General features: G+C 38.0%; 1 protein-coding gene across 2 annotated transcripts in view; it reads right to left on the bottom strand.

The window, feature by feature from the left end:
• Positions 1-299: 299 nt before the first annotated feature.
• PJA2 (praja ring finger ubiquitin ligase 2) overlaps positions 300-13,403 on the bottom strand; it is a 61,385-nt gene continuing 48,281 nt past the window's right edge. Inside the window, exons 8-10 of one of the 2 annotated variants that reach the window (XM_003404735.4) lie at positions 7,747-7,861; positions 7,261-7,382; positions 300-3,506 (exon numbers count right to left, since the gene is read on the bottom strand). In XM_003404735.4, the coding sequence (XP_003404783.1) occupies positions 3,381-3,506; positions 7,261-7,382; positions 7,747-7,861 (363 nt within the window). In that variant the 3' untranslated portion in view covers positions 300-3,380. Of the gene's footprint in view, positions 3,507-3,576; positions 4,704-7,260; positions 7,383-7,746; positions 7,862-13,403 lie in introns of those variants that run through there. The other variant, XM_064274791.1, reaches the window with a different exon arrangement.

Genomic DNA, 13,403 nt, shown 5'->3' on the forward strand with positions numbered 1-13,403 from the left:
AACTTTGCTCTGAACCAGTGTGGAAACCATGCTCTTCTGGAACCTACAGGATTGCTAATAACGTAGGGAGGAGAGGGCAGGGACTACTCCTTCAGAGCCATTCCAGAAGCAAGAAGTCCACTAACCACTTCTGAATGGCTGGGCTCTCTGTAGGGCCTTCTCAGATCACAGTTAAAGGACTATAAAATCATGTGCTCAGGAGCCTATTCTAGCTGTATTCTTTGCCATTAACTCTAAATCTTTCAGGGGTTACATTACAAAAGTGATGATGATTGTACAATTAAATATTAGAAATGACCACTGAGTATATCCTGTTTATTGTTTATGACTTACACAGAAAATGATGGGGTAGGATTGTAGAACAATAAACCAATCGTTACATTTAGACCTGGGCTTTTGAAAAACTTGCATTCCATTTTAACAGTTCATATATATTTAACAGCTTATATATAAATCCAGATCACAAATAATCTTGAAGAGTTAGTTAGCTTAAAGATAAAACGATTAAGAAACACACAAAAAAAAGGTCCACATGGATCTACCTTTAAATATCAGCACTCATATTACAAGAAATAAGGAAATGTTTAAAAAAAAAAGTTAGGCTAAGTCACTTAACATATAACAAATAAGAGAAACATATTTTAATTAATATTCATACCTATCTGTAATTTATTTACCTTCATATAGTCTTTACTTTTTCAAAAGGATCCAAGATATAAATTATATTTTGGTGTCTGAACTTGTCAGCTTCAGCTTATATCAGTTTGTTATCACAACAATCCTAAAACCTCAATTTTCTTTCCTTTAAAAAAAAAAAAAATTTAAGCCAACTCTTATTCAACTTTTCTCCTTCATAGCAGCTGTTTATAGATAATAGGGAGCCAAGAAGGAAGGACAGTAACAGATGGAAAGCAAAAAGTACAACAGCTATCTTAAGTTTAGTTCTCAACACTACTGGTTGAGTTTGGAACCAAAGCCTTTTAACAACTGGCAGACAATAGCTAAATCTTAACAGGCAAAGAAGAAATATTTTCTTTGGGACAGCTGCTATTAGAAGAAAACCAAAGTCCCTTAATACTGCCTAAACATAATATGTGGCTTATTACAAACAGAGAAATCAGTAGCAATGCCAGTTCAACCATTAACTGTCAAAACTGATCAATATTACTCGAAAGGAAACAAACAAAAAATTTACACTAGCCACAAATTTCCACAATATACACATGAGAATTAATTTTAATTTGATTTGACTCCTTGACACTAACTGATCATCAATGAAATATGGTATGGGAAGATCACAAAGTAGAAAACAAGCAAAGATTAGTTTATACAACAGTGACTATATACATCAGAAGGAAAACATGCTAGCTAATGCAACATTAAGGCCTGAATGTAAGCGTCTCCAAAGTCACAGAAGCCCCAAAGAATCCCTAAATTACAAATTCAGCACGTTACATGCATGCAATGTTCGGTTTTGTTTTACCCATAAAAGGATACACAGTATTTTGCTGTAAATACCAGACACATTTACAATATATGCACAAATTAGAATGCAAGTGTTATGTTCCTTATATTTAAGCCTCCACTGTGCCAACGGTGAAAATTCACTTATTTTTAAGGATGGAGAAAAGGGGTAAAATATAAATAATCAGAAGAATTACACAAATAAAATGCAATTCTACATTTGGAAAGTCATATAAATATTCCTGCGTCCAAACTAAATGACCACGGTAACATCTGGATGGATGTACACTCACTACGTGCCTTGCTACTTTACTTGCTCACATGGGATGTTCTAAACACCCATCATTTGCTAGTATTCATAACTTACACTAGAGTGTAAGGTAAGCATTATGCCACTTTTGTGTGTGTGATCACCTATTGAATAGGCTGTGCAACTTATATAATTACACAAATATAATTATACAAAGATGATCCTCTGGGTCAAATGTCCCACTAAAAAAATAAGGAAAGCTGATTTCTTCACTTTTGTACAAGTTTGTGAACAGAACTCTCTTACAGGGTAAATCTGAGGTCTGACCCTTCTTTTCTCTTTTAGAAAAAGGAAAAGAAAGGAACTGTGTCGTATGTTCAGGTCTGTTCACTTAGCCACTAGTCAATCATCTCATCATCTACTCCCTTTTTACTCATGGTTTAATTTGATTTAATTTGAAACTACCTAGTTGTATTTTAGTCCAGATGTATAATTTTGCCAAAATAAGCTACTGTAAAGAAATAATTCTAGTAATGTAACATGAATAATCCTTGTTCAGGAATACTTTAAAGGTATAAATTACACCACAGCAAGGTTTAGATACGCTGTAAAAGTGCAGCCAAATCTGTCCTTTACCCTATCAACTTTATGCTTTATACAAGTTGGTATGATCAACCATCTCGTTTTTTAAGAATTTGACTTTCCTTTACGATACAACAGAATGAGCATTTGAATATTCTACGCATGTTTTTAAACCTTACAAAATACTTATGAACAAAAATTACCTTAAACTTACTCTATCTGATATTTATTAAACAAATATGCCATGAGTGTTCTGGGCTCAAGTATCATTTTAATGAAGTAGAAACAGGCTGGATAAAAGCTTAGGAATGATTTCATCAGGCCATCTAATTTATTTCACTGTATCAAGCACTGAGCATACCGGATTCTTCTTACGCCTTACTAGCCTTTTTTTTAGCACTAGTCATTAAGTTACATTCACCAATTTATTAAATAATTTATTTTATTATCTAACCATTTCATCAGGGGAATTACATCTAAGACTTAAAAATTCTGTGATGCTCTGGCCAAAATTTTAGCCTGTTTGGCAGTCTGAAGTCTCAGTTTTAAACTAAGATGAAAGAAGAGATTCCTTTCTAAAAAACCACTCAGTATTACGAACCAAGAGCTTTTACTGTAGCAAGAGCAGAGGGACTAATGAAAAAGCATGCTTTAGGACTGTTTTTATTTCCAGTGAAACCAAATTCTACTACTGTTGTGATTGCAAAGTCTTCTCATTTGATGCAAATAGGAGAGCTTATTCATAATCACTTAGTGGCAGTACTTTAGACAAAACCAATTATCTGTGCCACAAAGGTGATTATTTCTTCTGAAGAGAGTTAGCTGATAAACTTGACTTTACAATTAATATCAACATATTCAACTTAAGAAAATGCACTGTTTCAACATTCAGCTTGAAAATGTTTAGTACTTTCCGCAAACCTAAATTTAGTTTAGAAAGGTTAATATTCTCTTTCTAAACTATGGCATATACTATATATAGCATTTTAAATATATTTATATATAATTATTTGCACATCAGACTTGGAAGGAATTTCCAGCTCTACTTGGATAGCCTGGTTGATCTCTCCTCAGCTGTTCCGGCTTAGGAGGCCTCTGCAGTGCTGTCGTTTGAAGGCGGGGAATCAGCATCAGGTTCAGCGGAAGCAGCCGCTGAGGCTTCGATCACCGTAGGTGGGAAATGACGGCGGCACACGGGGCATGTTCCTGACTGCAGGGCAAAAAAACCCCAACAGGTCAATAGCCAACAGAAACGTTTTCACAGCTAGAGACAAGAATCTTAGAAAAGAAAAAAAAAATTGTTCTATCCTAAAAACAAATCAAGTAATTTAAAAAGAAAAGCCAAATAAACTTCAAATCCTTACTATACAGAAGGACAAAAATTTTTTATGCCATCTCCCCTTTTATGCTATCTCCGCTTCACCCTAATTAGACACCAAGTTCTTATAAGGTAAAGAGTGTGTCTTAATCATGTTTGTACCTTCTAGGTCATTCATCTTTCACCGAGTATTAAGGGCCTCCTCTGTTCTGCGCTCTGCATTGGCACCACGGTAGAGGCTGAGCAGTTACACTGCTTGTCCTCACGGAGGTCTCAGTTTAGCTCAACAGCTACCTGAACGAAGCTGCTGGGTGGGTTCAAACTGCCAGCCTTTAGTTAGCAGCTGATAGCAAACCACTTGCACCACCCAAGCTCCTTATGATGCATATGCTAGAGAAACCACAAACCTAATTAATTCGCATACTTATCTAACCAAATCATTCTCCAGGACCTTACTCATTAAACTAAGGCGCAGTTTAGTGTAGCTCATATATGTCAGAGCAGAGAGACTTCAGATTTTTATAAGCCATGTAACTTCTCAAAAAGATACGAGAGCTGGGTGCCTTCGAAATAACAAGAAAAATCAACCATAGACCTCGGAGGGAAAGGGAAACAGTTACACTGAGAGTAGGACATTTTAGGACCAATGCAAAATTACAGAGATAAATCATCTGATTTCTTTGAAAATCTGGTTTTTCCCCAAAGAGATCTTCATGATAAAAGGGAGGCTGAAGAGATTACGCTGTTGAAAGTGAGGAGGAATTGTATCTTGGGAAGCCTCTCCCCAGAGGAAACCAGGAAAGGCTTTACAGTTTCCTGACAAGAGAGAAACTCAAGAGTTTACCCTGGGTTATAGTAAAGTCAGTTATAATTCAAGGCTGTACCATACATATAATGTTTACAATTCAGGAATTTAATTCGGCAAACATTTGCTATTGCACTTACCATACAGACTGGACCCTAACAGCAACATTTTAGAATCAGAGAAATGAGCTTGATCTTGACCAAGGTGGGATTAGCTGTGTAACCTGGACAAATAACCATCACTGGGAAATGGGAATAATGATGTCCTAGAGTCCTAGAGTTACTCTGAGAATTAAATGGAAAAATGTACATGAAACACACAGCACAGTGCTTGACGCACAAGAAGGTACACAAAAAACCCATTCCTTAATGCCTGATGCTGCCGTGGGAGTTTAAAAAAAGGGGCTATTCCGGACAGATAAGGTAGAATTTAAACCGCACCTACCTAGGTGATCTAATCTTACAGGTGGAATGGGGTAGGGTGTGGGGGGAAGAGGATGCCAGCCTAAGAAAAACATGAACAAATGTACAGAGTGCTGAATCTGGGGAGATGGGTTGGGGGCTAGCTCACAGAAGGACTTACAAGCCAAGACAGAAATGGTAGACTATTCCATAGGTCATTGGAAGTCTGTCTGTCTTTTTTGAGATGTAATGTAACATGATCAGAACTATATTTTGGGAAAATACCTCTATTAGACATAAGAAAATGAGGTTGGTAATTACTACAGTAGGTAAGGCCATAAAGAAATAAAGGTCTGATGTATGGGAGTGGAAATGAAAAGAAGGAATGGACCTGACAGTCACAGGCGTACACAAAATTGGTTACGACTTGGTGGCTTTGCATTTTCTGCATTCACACTAAACTAACTTTAATATCTACTGCCTTTACTGCTGCTGCTGCAACCACCACCACCAGCATGTAGAGGTATTGAAAATTCTTTTCCACTTAATTCTAATTACTGCTAACTTCTGCTACTTTTCCTGCCTTGTACTTAGTATGTGCCAGGCACTATGCTAAATCTGTGACGTAGGCTGCCTACTTCAACTCTTATAAAAGCCCTAGAGGGAGGGTATGCTCTGTACACAACGCCAAATAAGCAAGGTAAGTTAAGAACAATTATCTAGGCTGCCATTTCCCCAATTATGTCCTGAGGGAGGGAAGAGATCACATATTCTGGATATGAATACCAGTTATGAAAAGCGGGGGAGTAGTGGAGGGGAAGGCCGGGAACTGAGAAGGAAACAAGACTGCAACAAGTAGAGAAATAAGCAAGTGGTGCTTTGTAAAAGTAGATTATAAAACTATAACACAAACTGAACATTCACACAGACATGAACTAGAAGCTGGGATCAACAATTGAAAATGTCTGATTTGATGAAGGAATTGTGGACATTTCTGCACTGGGTTTCAGAGTTTTTTAATAAGAGTTTTAAGAAGGATGAAGTAGCAGCAGATGGGGAGGAAAAGCAAAGAAAGGAAAAGAAAAAAGAGAAGGGAGGGGTTGCAGGGGAGAGCAGGAGCTATATTCATAAGTAAATAACCTGGGGAAATGATTTGGTATCTTGTGTGAAAATACAGAGTTTACAGAGAAGATTTAAGTAAAATTCATTTTTTAAAAAAGTAATTCATATATCCTTAAAAATCAGCAGGTAAATATTCAAGGACAGTACCTAGTAACTGGAATAGGAGATACTTAGTAAGTTTGTTAAATATCTAGATGAACATTCTCCCAAATGATATAAGGAGTAAAAACAATGATGTAAAACAAATGATGTGTAGAAATTTAAGCTAACTAATAGTATCATGCTAGTAAATTTAAAATGAAATCAAGCAAATACTTATGGAGAATATTAAATTATGGAGCATACTTCTCCCAAATATCAGTGTTCTTGCTCATATACATTTTCTGAGGCACTGATCCATATTAGCAGAATACTTGTACAATTTCTCCTCATTTATTGATATGTTTAGGTTCCAAACACCAGGGCATTAGGTGAAATCAGTGTTATGTGAAAATGGAGGAGATGCACACAGCACAAAATGGAGGATGACTACATCATTACACAACTGCCAAGTTACATGATCATAACTGCCTAGTTACATCATTACATAACTGCCAAACTACTGAGAATTATGGCCCAGCCAAGATGACACGTAATCTTAACCGTCAGAGCCAGTGTTACTCTTGCCTTGCACCTCGGCATTCCTTACTGTCCGATGTACATCATAATGTGCAAAATAGTCAGATTTTTTCTATTGCTGTAAATGCGAAATGTTGGCTAAGGAGATAACTGATAAGTGAAGAGAAGATGTATATTGTTACAGAACTTTGAGTAGTGCCATAAACTTCTTTGCAAAACTTTTGAAAACACCAGATTTCACGGTTACGATTAAAAGTCTAATTGACTTTATCCTAAAATAACTTTCTAGAATAATATGCTAAATAATTATTGTTGTCTATATTGTCCAAGGAAACCCTGGTGGCACAGTGGCTAAGAGCTATAGCTGCTAACCAGAAGGTCGGCAGTTCGAATCCACCAGGCATTTCTTGGAAACTCTGTGGGGCAGTTCTACTCTGTCCTATAAGGTCGCTATGAGTCGGAATCAACTCCACAGTAGTGGCTTTGGTTTATTTTTTTTTGGTTGTATTGTCCAAATTTTAGAGAATTTAGTAAAAGAGTTCTGTATTATCATTTATCTGAAATTATTAAAGGCAATACGTTTTTACTAATTTTAAAAGTATTGCAAATACGTAGCTAAATAGATTTATGAGACCCTACCATCACTAATTTATAGGAAAAACTTTTAAAGTACTGATAAAAAAATAAATCTAAAACTCACCTTCTGTAGCCAAATTGATACACAAGGCTTGTGAAAGAAATGGTGACAGGGTAATTCTGTTGCTATATCATCCTTAATGTACTCACTGCAACAGATCGGACAGCACTGCTCCTGACCAATAGCTGAAAACAACAAGTAAGTTAGATCTTCCAATCACATATTAACAAATAATAATCCTGTGAAAGACAACAAAACCAAGCTTTAATCAATTAATTGGTAAGTTTGCTTCTGTCTAAAACACCATTGTTCCGAATCTAATAAATAAACACTGTTTTTGCGGAAGAGCTGACTGGGTAACATTTGTACCAGTTTATAACTTGATAATTAAAAATACTATTCTAGTAGGTGAGAGTTTGTCAGAATTAAGTTGCTATACAAAATCTAATGAACGTTTCTAATATTCAACATTTCATCTTCTAGGTACATTGATAATACACTTAAACATGCAATGTGTCATTTGACATCTGTGACCAGCTCTGCCCTTACCAGTGTGATCTTCAAGAACAAGAGTCTCTGGAAGACCATCGATGCTTTCCTTACTGGCTGGTGGATTGGCCACCTCAACATCCACTGCAAGAGACTCCAAATGGGCCAGGGCAGTCTGAAAAATAAAAGTTACAGTTCTTTGTAGAAAACACTTTAAAACAGTAATAGAAAAAAAAAAAAATTTTTTTTAAGGTATCTGCCAAAGTTATATCCAGCATTATTCTCTTCCTGTTAATTTCCTTTGCTACAGTCCCTTGCCCCCTTCTAAAGGAACCACCACCAAAACCACCATCACTATCTGACCAAAACACCAAAAACATACAAAACAAAAATAAAAAAATCCTACCCTTTACTACAAAAATCCATCCTGGCTCAACAACCACCTACTTGCCCATCATATTTATATTTTCGGAGGAGTGGTTACTTCTCCCCATTTATGACTTCCGGTGGCGGATCTATAATATGAATAGAAAGTAAACAAAAACACTCTGGATAGGTTTCACCTGATGAAAGACAAATGTGGCTGAGGTTACTTGATGCTCAAGGTACATGCAAATGATACATTCCTGAATAGCTGTATCTACTGCTGGCATAGGGTCAGCGCACACACACATCAGCTCCCAAGTACTACTCAGTTACATGGGTTGTGAATTTAATTGAGGGATTCAAACATTTGAATAAAGTTCCTGTTCTAACAAGGATAGAGAAAACATGAGATCATGCATCACCCTCATCCTTTCCGACTTAATTAGCTTGCCTGGCTCCAATCAGATTAGAACTGTAGGTAGATATATATCTTTTTGCCTGCCATTTTGTACAATTCCATGCTGTTGGTGCACATGTTGCTTCCTGTGCCTGGTCCTTCCTGTCTATCAAAATCCTATCGGTTTTTCAGGGCCTGGGTAAGTCCTATGCCTTCCGTGAAATCTATGTCAGTGGTCCCAGACCACACTTGTTTCTTCCTTTGGAACTAGTCCTATATGCAAAATAATTAGAATTAGCCAGTTTAATAATTACTTGTTAATATTATACCCTAATTACAGCATCATAGGACCACAAATCTATTTAGCATTAATCTAGTTCAGACGAAAAAGCTGAAACAGATTTGACAACTATCAAAATGGAGCCTCCCATGTAGCAGGAGAATTTTGCCTGATAGTTAACATTGTGTTTGTCTTGGATGACAATTCTTTGTATATTCCTCAAAAAATCACAGTTATTACAGCAACGAACTATGTCTTTCCAAAAAGGATTCCAAATGATTTATGATACAGGATAAGGCCAAGGCCAAATCAAAATCAGGACCAAAAAAGGAGAAAGCAACAAGTCTCATCATATTGTGAGGATGGTGTAAGACCAGGTAGTGATTTGTTCTGTTATACACAGGGTGGCTATGAGTCAGAGCTGACTTGACGGCACCTAATAGCATATCTAAAGCCAGTCTTTATTTTAAAAATTCAATTAAAATCCCACATACGCAATTGTCTTTCCTAAATATGGAATCCCTGGGTGATGCAAACAGTTAATGTGCTCAGCTGCTAACTATAAGGTTAAAGGTTCAAGTCCACCCAGAATCTCAGTGGAAGAAAGGCTTGGTGATCCATTTCTGAAAAATGACTCATTGAAAACCCTACAGAGCACAGTTCTACTCTGACACACACGGGGTCGCCATGAGTCAGAATCAACTCGACGTCAACTGGCTTGATTTTTTGGGGTTTTTTTCTACAGTCTTAATTTACACAATAACCCCTTTTTGAGCCCCTGCCAAAAAAAAAAAAGTCTCATCATAGGAGTTAATAGTTAATAATACTGAACAATGAATTTGGCTCTAGCTTTGCAGAAACACTGCAAAAAGAGAAGCTGCGCCACTAACTGATTTGTTGCTTCTCAGCTCCAAATTCACCTTTCATTTCTGCTCTGTGAAAACAGATCTGAGCCTTTTAAATATTTTTCCTTTATCAGGTGACATGATCTTAAGCTTTACCACTAAAGGGTGCCGGAGAGACACTGCAGCAAGAAAGAACTTTGCTTCCTGGTTCCCATGGGCTTGCTGGGTAGTCCCCTGCAATGTCAAGTATTCCTCATCATCCAAGCTCCAGCAGGATGGGTGGCTTCTTAGTGCCTGGCTCAAGTGCACACAGGTACTCTAGCACCCGCCTCCTGCAGTACCAGGTGGCCAACAGCACCCAATGGCCAGAAGCTTCCCTTGCCCCCACCCTGGGTAGCTTTGTAGTGGAGTGCTTCCAGTTAGTCACCTCTCTGCGAGCAGCTTCTCCTGGTATCATAGAGGACTGATTTATTGATATGTTCCAGATTTCCAGCAGGTTCTGCTGAGATGGTACCACAACTACCTCTCTGCCATCCAGTGAGCTGCAGCCATGTCTTCCCCAAGTCTGGATCTCAGTCCAGGGGGCTCTTCCTTGAGTGCTGTATCTGAGCCCCTAAGACTGGTCCTTGTATCTGCTATTCTTAAATTCTTTAGAGTTCTCTTTACTTCCTCCTAGTCAATCCCTTGTTACTCAAATCTCCTGTTGTAGTTAACCATTATTTGTATTAAACTTTCTCTGTTCAAATTATTGTGTGTTTTCTCTCTTAATTGAGCCCAGGGTAACAAAGAATTGGTATCACCAACAGTCCCAGGACACAGACTTATAAAAATAGGATTTGGGGGTTGGTTTGGTTGGGCCTTTGGTCTTGAGCACAGTGAGAAGTTCCTTGCCAACGGGAAACGGGATGCTAGTAATCTATGGTATGTAGTGGTTGACTATGATGAAGTACCAACTGCAGCATGTGTCTGGGGAGTCCAGGTGGCTGCTTCAGTAATGATGACTATAAAAGCTGAGATGTGGAATAAATTCTTTTGAGTGCCCTTACATGTTTACAAAGAGAAAATGATAAACTCAGGACTATAAACTCTCAGTTAAAGACACAGCTTTTGAAAACCAGGGAGTTTCCATGACAGCCCTAAAGGAGTTCTTATTTCTGAAAATCTAAAGTAAAGTTGAATGGTATGGATTGCTGAATTAAAATGAGACTTGAATTTCCAATCTTGACAAGTTCTCAAAAATTAGAGCACCAATTACTAGAGTAGGATTCCGAAACCTGGAATAAGGGCATCTGATTGGGCTCAGATAAAACTGACACTCTTAAATCCCCAAGATACTCTGAGCCTCCTTTTACCAGCGGAAGTAGCTTGCCTTCCACAAACTCACCTTCCTCTGCTTAAAAATTCTGTGATAACCACACCTGGAGTATACCGCCTCTTAGCACTTCCCGCCCAACAGTAAAGGTTAAGGGAAAACTATGGCAGTCAAATAAAGGGTAGGATGATTGAGGATATAGACCCTTTAGGAATGTGGGTTTGGGTCACTTCACCAAGTAAAGAATTCCAACTGAGCTTCTGGCTGAGGGCAGGGAAAATACGAAATGCATTGTGGAAAAGGAAGCCACAGCTATCAATTATGGTCTCATGATCAATTACAGAAACAAAACTAATAGCTTTGTATATTTTCTATTTGCTTGTTATGTGTGTTTATCTGTATATGCTAACCATTTTCTTCTTTTCACTTTCTTTCCATTTTTATTTTATATACCAGTTATAGGAAGTTAACTTTACAATTTAGTCTTTAGAGAAGAGAATATTCAGTTCGTGGAGTAACTAATACAGCCAGTGATGGATACAATGCTCATGCTGGGGAAAGATGAAAAGTTCTTCATTTGTAAGAACATCTGTATCTTGTTATGTAAAATTAGAGTTTTTTTATTGTTGAATGGGAGTTCAAGTGTGTGTAGAAAGGTGCATATGGAGGCCAGTTAGTCAAAGGGGTGGACTGTGTCAGTTACCAATTAATTGCTCCTCAGATCCAAATTCACTATTTTTGCCAACTCTCTGTGAAAACGGATGTGGGCCTTTAAACATATGTTCCCGTTGACAGCTGGCATGATGTTAAACTTTGTTCATAGAGGGTGCTGGCGAGACACTGCAGGAAGAAAAGGGCTCTTCTTCTGATCCTGGTGTGCTTGCTTAATAGGCTTCTGTGGCATACATGGATTTCTCTCGCATCAGACTCCTGCAGTGCAACAGGTTCTCAGGCTTCAGGCTCTTGCAATGCATGGGGATAGCAGCACCCGGCAGCCAGCAACGTTCTCCAGCATCCACCTTGGACGGTTTTGAAGTGGAGTGCTTCTGGTTAGACACAGCTTTCCCTGGCCCCTACAGAGCAGATGTCCAGCAAGTTTTTCCAGTAATTTCTTGGCCATCCAGTGGACCACAGCTGTGCCATCTCCATCAAGGTGGGGGCTCTTCACTGGGAGCTCTACCTTAGCCCTAAGTATGGTGGCTGCTCCTTATATGTGCTTTTCCTATATACTTTATAGACTTATCTTTATTTCTTACTAGCCAATATTTTTTTTTTTTTTTTTTTAGCCAATTACTCATTAATCCTGTAAATAGTAATTCTTTATATTAAACTTTCCCATCAGGAAATGGGAAATGGAAGGTAAGTGTTATTTATCCCTTTCTTTCTCACAGAACCATAATCATGAATCTTCTCCAATTTGCCATGTACTTCTCAAGACAGACACTGTTTATAAGATTCATCAGTGCTACAGCTCAAAAAAAAGAAAACCCATTGTCACTTAGTCTATTCTCACTCATAGTGACCCTAAAGGACAGAGTAGAACTGTCCCATAGGGTTTCCAAGGCTATAAATCTTTATGGAAGCAGACTGTCACATCTTCCTCCTGCAGAACGGCTGGTGGATTCAAACCACTGACCTTTCAGTTAGCAGCTGAGCAATTAATCACTGTGCCACCAGGGCTCCTTGAAACAAAAAGAAGAGAGACTATATTTACAGTAACTTCCACTTTGGCAGGTTATTTCAGGCTAACTATTCTTCAACACATGTCTCCTCAATGGGTTCAGCAGTCTTCCTTTTTGATTATTATCTGCACATCTGCAGTGTTAATAAATGCCTGGAACTGCAGCTATGTAAAAATAATTTATTGCTTAGGTAATGACACACATTTAAGGTGATCTAGGCTCACTTATACGCAACAAGAGCAAGGAGACCATTTTGCTAACTGTACCTTTAGGCAGTACAACAGATTTGCAAAAGTTAGTCCAAATATCAGACGGGCTAAGTAGCCCAACCTGGAGTACAGGTTTAAAGATGCACATAGGTCCCTGTGATGGTACAAATGGTTAAGTGATCGACTATTAGCCCAAAGGTTGGCAGTTTAAACTCACCCAGAGGCAACTCAGAAAACAGGCCTAGAGATCTGCATCCAATAGTTACAGTCTAAAAACACTACAGAGCGGTTCTACTCTGTACATATGGGGTCGCCATGAGTCGGCATTGACTTGACGGCAGCTAACAACAACAAAGTAACACAAAATCCTTGTCAGGACAAAACTTAGGTTTTAAAGAATAAAATTTAGTTTGAAAGGATGAAGATTTATAACTAATGATTTAAAACTGATTTTGAATGGCCACTGAATCTAGATAATGGAATGCTTTTGCTAAATGATTACCACTTGGATGACCATTGATTTGGGAATATCTATGAATATAACCATTTACTTAGAGCTTACCACGTGCACCAGACAATTTGCTAAGTGCTTTAACGCAATCTCACAGTAACCCATAAGGAAGACT

Source organism: Loxodonta africana, chromosome 2 (assembly GCF_030014295.1).
Source record: "Loxodonta africana isolate mLoxAfr1 chromosome 2, mLoxAfr1.hap2, whole genome shotgun sequence".
NCBI classification, from domain to species: domain Eukaryota; kingdom Metazoa; phylum Chordata; class Mammalia; order Proboscidea; family Elephantidae; genus Loxodonta; species Loxodonta africana.